This window comes from Nicotiana sylvestris, chromosome 1, assembly GCF_000393655.2.
Source record: "Nicotiana sylvestris chromosome 1, ASM39365v2, whole genome shotgun sequence".
Classification (NCBI taxonomy): Eukaryota; Viridiplantae; Streptophyta; class Magnoliopsida; order Solanales; family Solanaceae; genus Nicotiana; species Nicotiana sylvestris.
Genome location: NC_091057.1, coordinates 171,518,353 through 171,530,876, shown reverse-complemented (window position 1 = coordinate 171,530,876; position 12,524 = coordinate 171,518,353). Strand labels below are relative to the sequence as shown.

At 40.1% G+C, this 12,524-nt stretch overlaps 1 protein-coding gene across 1 annotated transcript; it reads left to right on the top strand.

Annotated features, from left to right (window-relative positions):
- Window positions 1–8,717: 8,717 nt before the first annotated feature.
- Window positions 8,718–12,272, top strand: LOC104220081 (soluble inorganic pyrophosphatase 6, chloroplastic-like). Its single transcript, XM_009770892.2, has 6 exons — window positions 8,718–9,119; window positions 9,277–9,437; window positions 10,066–10,166; window positions 10,301–10,482; window positions 11,257–11,355; window positions 11,919–12,272. Exons 1-6 carry the CDS (start codon window positions 8,883–8,885, stop codon window positions 12,009–12,011), a joined length of 873 nt encoding a protein of 290 aa, XP_009769194.1. The 5' UTR covers window positions 8,718–8,882; the 3' UTR covers window positions 12,012–12,272.
- Window positions 12,273–12,524: the final 252 nt, after the last annotated feature.

Sequence of the window (12,524 nt, the reverse complement as noted above, 5' to 3'; positions counted from 1 at the left end):
GGAGTAGCAAATAACCAACCAAACTCAAAGAACAAATCAAATGAAAATCTAGAAGCACCAACAACAATCAACGGGCAGAAACAAAGTGAATCTTTTTTAGATTGAAAGACCAGTTAATGTTTAACCCTTAAATTCTGACTCTGTATATCCAATGTATTCAGAGTGTATATCGGATGTATACTACTCTCTCCTTTTATTTCCAGAATGTTTTTTTCTCAAAGTTCCTTCCAGAATCCGTCCTCCAATCTCTCTTAATATTCAGAAAATCTCCTATTCTCCCTCAATATTTTCGGAATCCTCCCTTTATTTGTGTCAAGCCCCTCTATTTAATTACCAACTTCCAGCATTTAAAATTAAATCCCACTATCTTCTACCCATCCCCCTTTAACTTCCTACTACTTAATGTTTTGTCCTCCACTGTATTAAATAAAAATATTAGTTTCCACTAACACATATCTTTTCCTTATTTAATTCCTTTATTGCCCCACTACCGCATGCTTTGTCCCCCACTATATTAAATAATGTATTAATTCCCCACCATTATGTCTTGTCCCCCACTACGTATTATTTTAATATTATTTAATACTTAGTGGACAGAGCACTCAAAATAAATAATTGTTCAGATTTTCAATTCCAGAAATACCCCTCTGAAATTACTGAAATTACCATTCTACCCCATCAGCTATAACCAATTCACCTAATCAATTCCAACCAAAATACAGCAGCTATAACCAATTCCTAATCAAATTCAATCAACAAATTCAAACTAAATGATGAACAACAAAGAAACAACTGGAATTATTTTGGCTGAACAATATATATATATTTTTATTTTTTTAACAACAAACCTACTTTCAGATTCAACAACAATAACAAACAAGTAGATTCAAATCACTAAACTCAATAATCAATTGAACTTCAAATTAAATCCAACAACATTGCAACAAAGATGAATGATTCAAACTAAATCAAAAAATTAAAAACCAAAACATAAACTCACATTAAATCACTGGATTAAAAACGAACTTCAAACAAAAAATGAACACGAATTAAATCTAAATTAAACAACAAAGATTAATTATTCAAGTGATTAAACTAACACCCTTCTATATTAAAACTAAACAAAACAAATGAATGAAAATAAACCGAAGAAATAATCAAGAAATGAAAAACAACGAACAAGAAAGGAATCAAACATATACTGATTTCAAATCTGAGAATATCAAACAAAATACGGGCATAAATGAAACTTAAACCAACTAACCGGAAATGAACAACGACGAACTCGAACCAAGACTGCCAATGATCTAATGGATCTCGACTTCAATGAAAACCCACCTTCTCTTTAACCTTGACGAACTCAGACTGGACCTCGACGAGGCAGTCATGGTGAAGAAAAAGAAGAAGAAGAAAAAGCAACAACAACAACAGCATCCATGCTGCTCGTTAATGGCGGACGGGGGGAGTTGATGTTTTTCCGGCGACTTGGGGTGAGCTCGACGAAGGCAGCAGCAATGGTGGCTTGGGTGGTGTTCATGGATGAGCTGGGACGAGGAAGAAGGAGTAGCAACGCAACAACCATGCTGCTCGTTAATGGCGGACGGGGGAGGGCAGCAGCAATGGTGGTTTGGACGTGACGACGATGGTGGTTTTAGGGTCGTCGAGCAGTAGCAGCGTTTGGTGACTGCAGTTCACTGAGCAAAAACGCAGCAGCAGAGCGCTGGGCAGTCTGTAGTGGTTGTGCGGAGATGGAGCTCGCTGGGGTTTCAGGTGGAACGAAGAAGAAGATGACCGGAGCAGCTGCTGCGTCAATGGCGACGTGAGGTGAGGTGAAGATCGAGTGGGTGGTCTTTTATGGGGAAGAAGCAAAAGTGAAGAAGAAGAAGATGAAGACGGGGCAGCCATGGGAGGGGGCTTGGGGTTGTTTGGACGTGAAGGAGAAGGAGGGGGGGCGGATAATTTTAGGGTTTTTTAGGGTTGGGAAAAATGAAAAAAAATGAAAATGGCGGTGGGTTGGGATTAGTTTGGGTTTATGGGGCAGACCGGGTCGGGTCGACCCGGTAGGAGTTTATTTGGTTTGGGCCTGGTTGATTTAAATTAAAAGGTGGCCCAATCTGATTTTCTTCTTATTTCTCATGCTTTTTTTTCTTCTTTTACTTTTTCTTAAACTAAAACTAAATTCTAAAAATCCTAAATTATCCTATAGAACTTAATTAATTTATAAAAGTGCAAATTAATTCTCAATAACAATTAACACACAATTAAATAGCAATTACGATAAAATCACACAATTTGGACATTAACTGCTAAAAATGCAACGTACATTATTTTTATGATTTTTGTTCTTGTAAAAACAAACTTAATTGCTCCTAATCGTAGAATTAAATTCTAAATGCAAATGCGACGTATTTTTGTATTTTTTTATTAATTTAAAAAATAAACATGCATGGACAAATACAAATAATTATCAAAAAATGCCACAAAATCCTCAAAATTGCACACAAAGGAAAATTGTTTTATTTTGAATTTTTGGGAGTAATTCTCATATAGGGCAAAAATCACGTGCTTACATTAGTAATATAATAAATTTGTATGAATAATAACATCAGAATACATTAATATAGATAAAGCAGTAAACTCATATAATCGGACCCGAAAGGCAACCACCAGAGGGCCCCAGGATAACATGGTCACAAATTCATATCATAGTACGGGAATAAATTCTATGACATCTAACAATTACTACACACCATACTCCGTTGTGGCACGCAGCCCAATCCATTTCTCCGCTGATGCAGGCTTATTGGGATCCCAACTGTCAAATCACTATGTTCGATCCCCACCCTCCTTGTAATTAAATCTATTCTAAGGTGTCCGGAGGCAGGGGAACGAAAAAAGGGATTGATTGACCAACTTGAACGGATCCATAACTTGCTTCCATCTATCCTGAGTGAGGGAATTAAGGCATGGTATAATCTAACTGAACTGCTTGATTCTAAGGTGGGTGATAAGCAGTTGTATCCGTGTCGAGCCTACCATATCTTTTCGCGAAAAAACTTTCTATGAGATGTGATATGTATAGGGCTAGTTGAACTAAGCCTCATCAGAGGAGGAAAGATTTGATGCTTTCATGCTTCTTCTTTCTGCTACGCCCTTGCTTTCTCCTTGTTTCACTTTTTTTGGGGGGGGGGGCTTTTCCTCTCCCTTGACAGATGCGATTTGAAAGAAGAGAAGAGGTTATATGAGTTAATCACCATCCCTTCCTCTAATGAATTAGATCTCATTTGCTAATTATAACTCAACTCCAAGGAAATGATGAAAAAGAAAAAAAATCCTATACTCGAAAGGCGTTGCTGATATGATCTTTTTCTTTCATGGGCGTGGGCGAGACAAAGTCTTCTTAGTCTTCCACTTTTTCTTTTTTGATGATATCTATAAGAAGGAATACTTGTCTCAAGGTAAACAAGAGTTCCCGGCTCAAACATAATGACACTGATGCAAAGTAATTCAATTCTTTAGTTTGTGGCAGAGAGTTTTAGAAGACTCTCGGTTATTAAGGTAATTGCTTAGCAAAGCGATCTTGATAGCCGCCGACGTACTAAGGAGTTACTAATTGGATCTTACTTGTTTGCTCTTACGGTAGGAATGTCCAGGGGCACACCGGTCGTTAAGATAGAGCCGATGTCGATAGCAGTTCTTGCTTAGCGGGATCAGGCCACCAATCGATGACATAGTTTAGGAATAAATATCCACAACTCACCCAACTTTTGGCTAACTTTTTAACTTGCAAGCCTAAAAGTAAGTGCTTTTGAGCACTTTTTATCATTGCTAAATACCACAAAAAATAAAAAAGTACTTAAAAGACAATAAGCACTTAAAATAAACTAATCCAAACACCCTCTAAATATACAAGAGAGAATTAGTACTGGTAGGAAACCTTTCTGCTACTGCCAACGGTCATATTCGCCGACTTCTCAAATCTCGCCCCCGACGAGCTTCCGTCAGAAATCGATTTGCTTCTTCTCCTAATCTCTCCTATTTATTTTTAGTCTTTTTCCTTTTCTTCCATTTCTTATTTTCTCCTTCATACTGCTTCGTGAATTAATAACACTTACTCTAATTGTTTTAAGAAATCTGTAATTACTCATTCTTTGATTTGGCGTTTTCAAGAGTTTAGTCATCGTTACCGGATATTGCCGAAAACCTCGCCGGAGAATAATAAGCAAAATCTCCGTGCTTCTGGCCATAACAGTTTCGTAAATTCTTTGTCATTTATCCTATGCTTTTGTTGGGTTTCAAAATATTTAAGCTTAAGTCTCAGTAACTTGTTGTACTTCCACTTAACTAATCTATTTTGGCATTTTCCACATAAAACTATTATTCTTGGCTCTTGCTACTATTGATCTATTTTCCAGACACCACTCAATTGAGCTACGCCCTTGGTTTTTCATCTTCTAGGTTTAAATTTGCTGAAAAGCTTTGCTCAATTAGATCTCGTTTTCAAGTGACTTGTGGAGCTTGCTGATCTAGGTCCATCGTTTCCTTCTCATGCTTGGTCTCCATGATAAAAGCCAGATCTGACCATTATTGGTCCGAAGAATACTAACTCATTCTCTATTAGTTACTTTCAGGGCTACACCCTTGGTAGCGGTGACAACCCTTTTTGGTTTTTGGGTCGTGGTATTTTTCTGTGTTTTCAGGGAAATTCTCGAAGTTGTTGGAGACAAGTTGGGCGCACGAGCACTAGCAAAGGAGAGCAACCTGGACAAGCGTCAGCAAAGGGCGGTGGGAAGCGGTGCATGAGCTTGCAAGTACATCGAGTACTGCAAATCAACACAGGTTTGGTTCTCGGGAATTGGTACCTCCCGTTCTATTGTTTCCTTTTTGGTGTTAGCTAAATTGATGTTACTTTAGTTCACAATAGTTAAATCATTCAACTAGTGTACTGGTAGTCACTTGTTTCCTTCTAGTTTGTTTCGTTGTCCATTATGCTCTAGCGAGTCTTCTTTAGATTTGTCGTAGGTGTAGTTACTGCAGTCTAGGATGATAGATTAAAGGAATGTCCTCAGGTGGGGCAGAGTGTGGGGCAAAGGGTGGGGCCGGGGTCAGGGTGTGGGTCGGGAGACAGGAGAGGTAGAGGGGGCAAGAGAGCCTATAGGTTGAGAATCGGGTCATGGAACATAGGTTCGCTAACGAGTAAGTCTATAGAGTTGGCGAAGATCCTTCAGAAGAGGAAAATTAATATAGCGTGTGTCCAGGAGACTAGGTGGGTTGGATCGAGGGCGAAAAACGTGGATGGGTATAAGTTGTGGTACTCTGGAGTCGTGAGGGGTAAGAATGGAGTGAGTATCCTGGTAGATAGCCATCTTAGAGAGTCGGTGGTAGAGGTCAGGCGTGTGAATGATAGACTAATGACTATTAAATTGGTGGTGGGTGAGTGTACTTTAAATGTCGGTTGCGTACGCGCCGCAAGTAGGCTTGGATGAGGAGATTAAAAGGCATTTTTGGGAGGGGTTGGATGACATCATTTGTAGTATTCCGCCTTCCGAGAGGTTATTCATAGGAGGGGATTTCAATGGTCATATTGGGTCGTCTGCAGGTGGTTATACTGAGGTGCATGGCGGCTTTGGTTTCGGGGAACGGAACGGAGGGGGCACTTCGCTGCTGGATTTTGCCAAGGCATTCGATCTAGTGATTGCGAACTCAAGTTTTCCGAAGCGGGAGGAGCATTTGGTTACTTACCAAAGTTCGGTGGCGAAGACTCAGATTGACTATCTTCTCCTCAAGAGATGCGACAGAAGGTTGTGCAAGGATTGCAAAGTTATCCCAGGTGAGACCCTTGCAACGCAACATAGGCTTTTGGTGATGGACATTAGTATTATGATAAGGAGGAAGCAGAGGTCAGTACGAGGCCGCCCGAGGATTAGGTGGGGCGCCTTGACTAAGGATAAAGCTCAAGAGTTGGAAGGAAGGTTGTCGGCAATGGGAGCTTGGAGAAGTAGTGGGGACGCAAACACTATGTGGTCGACGACGGCGGACTATATAAGGAATGCGGCGAGAGAGGTGTTATGTATATCTTCGGGCCGCACCGGTGGCCACAAAGGAGACTGGTGGTGGAATGCAGTTGTCCAAGGTAAAGTGGAAGCGAAGAAGGTGGCTTACCTGCGGTTAGTAGGGAGCACTGGCGAGGAGGAGAAGAGAGCAAACATTGCGAGATATAAGGAGGCGAAGATGGCAGTGACGGAGGCTAAGACGACATCTTTTGCTCGTTTGTATGAGAAATTAGGGAACAAAGGCGGGGAAAAAAAGTTACTCCGACTCGCTAAGGTGAGAGAGAGGACAGATCGGGATCTGTACCAAGTGAGGTGCATAAAAGATGATGACGACAAAGTTTTGATGGGGGATGACCAGATTAAGAGAAGATGGCAGACCTACTTTCATAAACTTCTAAATGAGGAAGGGGATCAGGATATTGTACTAGGTGAATTGAGGAATACCGACAGGCCCCATGAATTAAGTGATTGTAGGGACATTGAGGTCGATGAGGTCATGGAGGCAATGCATAAGATGAGAAGGGGCAGAGCTACCGGGCCAGATGAAATTCCGGTTGAACTTTGGAGGTGTGTGGGTAGAGCAGACTTGGAATGGCTTACTAGGTTGTTTAATGTTATATTCAAGACTAATAGGATGCCTGAAGAGTGGAGGTGGAGTACAATGGTTCCGTTGTATAAGAACAAAGACGATATCCAGAGCTGTAACAAATATAGGGGTATCAAATTACTAAGTCATATCATGAAAGTCTGTGAGAGAGTGGTAGAAATGAGAGTGTGAAGGATGATGTCTATTTCAGACAACCAGTTCGGGTTCATGCCGGGACGATCTACCACAGAAGCAATCCATCTTATTAGGAGGATGGTGGAACAATACAGGGATAAGAAGAAGGATCTCCACACAGTGTTTATCGATCTAGAGATAGCGTACAACAGGGTTCCTAGGAAGTTCTTATGGAGATGCTTAGAGGCTAAAGGGGTCCCGGTTGCCTACATTAGGGTGATTAAGGACATGTATGATGGAGCTAAGACTCGGTTTAGGATAGCAAGAGGCGACTCCGAGCATTTTTTGGTTGTTACGGGGTTGCACCAAGGGTCTACGTTCAACCCTTTCCTATTTGCCTTGGTGATGGATGCCATAACGCATCATATTCAAGGAGAGGTGCCATGGTGCATGATATTTGCTGATGACATAGTCCTAATTGACGAGACACGACGCGGTGTCATCGAGAGGCTAGAGGTTTGGAGACATGCCCTTCAGTCAAAAGGTTTCAGGTTGAGCAGGACGAAGACGGAATACCTTGAGTGCAAATTTGGGGCCGAGACGACGGAAGCGGGAGCGGAAGTGAGGCTTGATTCTCAAGTCATCCCTAAGAGGGGTAGTTTCAAGTACCTTGGGTCAATTATTCAGGGGACCGGGGAGATCGACGAGGATGTCACACACCGTATAGGGGTGGGGTGGATGAAGTGGAGGTTAGCGACGTGAGTCCTATGTGACAAGAAAGTGCCACTGTTACTGAAAGGTAAATTTTATAGAGCAGTGGTTAGGCCTGCCATGTTGTATGAGGCCGAGTGTTGCCCGGTTAAGAACTCACACATCCAGAAGATGAAAGTCACAGAGATGAGGATGTTGAGGTGGATATGCGGGCATACAAGGAGGGATAAGATTAGGAATGAAGATATTCGAGAGAAGGTGGGTGTGGCCCCATGGAGGACAAGATGCGGGAAACAAGACTCAGATGGTTCGGACACATTCAGAGGAGGAACACTGATGCACCGGTGAGGAGGTGTGAGTGATTGGCTGTGGTGGGTACGAAGAGAGGTAGAGGGAGACCTAAGAAGTATTGGGGAGAGGTGATCAGGCAGGACATGACACGACTTAGGGTTACTGAGGACATGGCCCTTAACAGGGAATTGTGGAGGTCGAGTATTAAGGTTGTAGGTTAGGGAGAAATTGTGAATATTTCTACAGCGCACTAGAGTGAGACTAGCCAGTTAGGAGTTAGTCTTAGGATGCTACTGATCAGCTAGTGATGATGGGCTTTATCTGTTGGTTATTAGTATACTTTACATCTTTCTCATATTTCCTATATTTCTTATATTGCTGTTATTTTATGGTATTTTATGTTATGTTATGGATTTTATGTTATTTTATGTTATTTTATTATGAGTCTATTGATAGTACTAATATAACGTCTCTTGTTGCTTTCTTGAGCCGAGGGTCTCCTGGAAACAACCTCTCTGCCCCTCGGGGTAGAGGTAAGATGTGCATACATATTACCCTCCCCAAACCCCACTTGTGGGATTATATTGGGTTGTTGTTGTTGTTGTAGAATTAAAAGAGAATTTTTAAAAATACAATAGGACAATAGAGGGCATAAAAAACAAGACAAAAAATGATGGGCAAAAACAAGACAAGAAATAAGGGCTCGTTTGGTACGAGGGATAAGGAATAATTAATTACGAGACTAAATTTAAGAAGAGTTTATCCCATATTTGATTGGGAAAAAATTACGGTATAATTAATTCCTAAATTAGTTATCCTCATGAAAAGGTGGAATAACTAATCTAAAGATAATTAATACTAAAATAATTAATGGTGGAATAACGTTTTTGCAACCAAACGACCCAACTAGTAAAACGTAGATAACAAAAGTGGGAGCACTTAGAAAAATAAGAAATAAAAACGAATATTCCAGTTAACCAATCATATCTCACCATTTGTATATGTGGCTGAAGTTAAGCAGTGATAGCAGCAATCACTGAAGTTCATCCAGCTTCTCCAATTTCTCTTGCCTTTGGGACTTAAACACTCGCCAGCAAAAAGCAGCAATGGCGGCGGCAAGAGTGATGGTTTCAGCCAGCAACACTGTAACAGCTTCGCTTCTGTCGAAAGGTCCATTACGAAGGCCCAATAGTTTCAGTCTTTGCTGCAGAAACGGACCTGTGCAAAAGAGGCGTCTTTTCACTTGCAGCGCTATCTACAATCCCCAACTTCAGACCAAAGAAGAAGGACACCCCGAAACCCTAGATTACCGTGTCTTTCTAGAGGACAATTCCGGCAAAAAGGTCACACTTTTATTTTATACTGCTATATTTCTTGAATTTTAATCCAACGTGAACCTATTTCTATTTTGTTAATGTTTACTTGGTAAAAATTGTAGCTTTTAGTCTATCTAGAGAAAATAGTTACAGTTTGATTGGATCATGTCTATACAATGTGCAGATATCCCCCTGGCATGACATTCCGCTACATTTGGGTGATGGTGTTTTCAATTTTGTTGTTGAAATCCCCAAAGAATCAAGTGCAAAAATGGAAGTTGCTACAGATGAGCAACACACTCCTATTAAACAAGACACAAAGAAGGGAAAACTTCGATACTATCCGTAAGCCTATTTTGTCACTTTTGCACATTCTTTTAGTATAATATATCTTGAGATGTAACTATCTTGCTGGTTCCTACCAGCTTCCCTTGTAGCGGGATAGGAAGGGAGGGAGGTGGTCCCATTATCCCCGAGTTTGGAAGGTTTCTAACGTCTTAAGGGTCAGCCCGGGACAGATTTCTCGTCATCAAAAAAATAAGGAGGGTTGTGGGGAGGGAAGGATTTAGGTCACAGGTTCAGCCCTGCGTCATGCAAACAAAGGCTGGTTTTAAGTGGAGAGGGATAGAGGGCCCATTATCCCCATGTTTCGAAGGCTGCAGGCAGCCCCAAACAGATTTCTCAGTCATCAAAAAAGAAAAAAAAAGGGTGGGGAGGGAAGGATTTTGACCTATGATACTCGGAAGTGACCCTCTTTATGAGTTAACCGATGTGGGTCGGTCTTAGGTTTTGGTCTGTTACCTAGAGTTTCATGTTTAGTGTCGTTGGACACAATGATTCCACAATCTTCAACTCATAAGACATGTTCCTTGCTGATGTAGTGTCATCATAGCTGCGAGAAATTGTCATTTTCTGATGTCTACAGTTTTTGAGTTTGATCTTAATTCTTATGCACTTCTTGTGCAATTCTCAGGTATAACATTCACTGGAACTATGGATTGCTTCCTCAAACATGGGAAGATCCCTCTTTTGCAAACTCTGAAGTTGAGGGGGCATTTGGAGATAATGACCCTGGTATGGTTCTATAATTTTAGATAGTTAACAACTTTCTTCTGGTCCATCTACAATATTAAAGAGAATAGACAAAAGAATGGTGTTAGAGATTGTCATAACTGGTTGAATCTCTCTTATGGTCTTTCCATTTGTAGTTGATGTTGTTGAGATTGGAGACAGCCGTGGCAAAATTGGCCAGGTTCTGAAGGTCAAACCTTTAGCTGCTCTGGCAATGATTGATGAAGGAGAACTTGACTGGAAAATAGTTGCTATTTCACTAGATGATCCAAGAGCTTCACTTGTTAATGATGTTGATGATGTAGAGAAACATTTTCCGGTATGTTTGAAGGGCAATAAAGCTGCTATCTCTTGTTGACTCTCCTTTCTCTCCCACTGATTATGCTTTTTTTGTTCAACTGCTTATGCTTGTGCAACACTTTTATGCATCACTCTCTTTCTTCTTTTTTATTGTGCTGCAATATGTCTCTTCAGTTAAACATATTTGTCTTGGAATCTCCTTTTCAATTTTCATGTGCTTACCTCAGACTTGTTTTGCACTGTTTTATTGTTTTTATGTCTAATTTAAGTGAAGTGTTGACCAGTGATCATCGCTTGGGAACAGCGATAGAAATAATGAAACGAATATATGCATAAAATTGAGTGATCTTGATGATTTTATATATTAGCTGCATACTTTGTTGGAATGAGAGACTTTAAATAAATTTAGCAGTATTCAAGGCTATCTATGCAAAGCCACGGCAACGCATTTAAGTTGTGATGATAACTGGAGAAATAAGGGCATACACAAAGATCCCATGGAGTGGCAGTTATAGGATATGGCTTCATTATCAACAGTTAGTCCCACTGAATAAGAGATAGCAGAGGCATGCAAAATTCTAAATTTATGTGAATGTTCCTTTTGTTTCCTATAACCAAATAGTAACATTGATATAACTTGTTTCGTGGAGACAAAAGCACTTGTATAAGAAGTGCTGGTTCCTGTGTTCCTTTTAGTATTTTGTTACCTTTGATGTCACATTGCATGATAAAAGTCATTCCCTCCTTTAGGTCATTGTCAACATTGATCAAACTAATTCTGTGAATTTTCCAGGGCACTCTCACAGCAATCAGGGACTGGTTTAGAGACTATAAGATACCTGATGGAAAACCTGCCAATAGGTTTGCTCTTGGCAACAAGCCAGCAAACAAGGTAAATGTTTTCATACATGTTTTGGTAAATGTGGTATCTTTGAAGATCCTTGTTTCTATTTCCCCTTCGTTTCTTGAAACATGATACTTTCAAACAGACCTAACTTAAATTTTCAAATAGACATGATAGTACTGCTTCGAAAATTGGCAGTTGCTTGTTTTGCATGCCCATCATGTTATTTTAGTTGAAGATGAAATCTTTCCACCCTCCCGTATAGTTTTGTATAATTGTATAGTTTTGTTATATAGCTGGAGTAACCTCTCCCCTATTAGCTCCCCCGAATCTGTACAGAGCTTACATATCTTCTTTTGTATTAGCACCTGGACAGTGCTCTTTTGCATTTTCTTGATGCTTTTTATAATATCTCTTACTTCATCAAAATAACTGCAAGATCTTGCAGTTGCTTTTGATTCAGTGCAGCACACAATGACATAAGTATAATAATTATATTAGTAATTAGAACTCGTGCTAACACCTCTCCATGTTCCCTCCTGTCGGATAAAGAGGTTTTGTGCCAGTTTTCACTTGCTCCTGCTAATGATCTCTTTACCTTGCACTGCCAGGATTACGCTCTTAAGGTTATTACGGAAACCAATGAATCTTGGGCAAAGCTTGTCAAGAGATCTATCCCTGCTGGTGAGCTTTCACTTGTATAGATGCCAATTGATAGAGCTTGAGCCAGCTAGTTTTCCTGCTTGTAACCTAAACTGGACGTGGAAAATCGCCCCAGGATTATGCTCTTTGCTTCTGAGGTGGAAGTCAATTCATATTCTTAAGACGGTTTTTTTGTTAAAAATGTTACTGTTTTTCTACATCATCATCCATAATTTTATTCAGGCTGTAGTGTTTTTAAATTTTATCCAGGATGAAAACAGGTGTACTGACTACTGATAAATGAATTGATCTTCATTCTCCAATTCCGCCAGCTAATTTTTTTGAAAGGACAGGTAAAAATGGGTTTATCTTTAAGTAATTAACAAAGCTTCAATGTCTCACGTGATTCTAGACCTATTGTTTCCATTAGTTTGGCTAAGCCATTCTTAACCATTGAAGTGTTCTGTAGGTTCTTGATACTACATATATCAATTATCTTAATAGGTAATGAAAATTCTATGTAGCAATGTCATCTAAAGACCAAATTTAGAAGCGTTTCTTTTCAACCAGAGAAA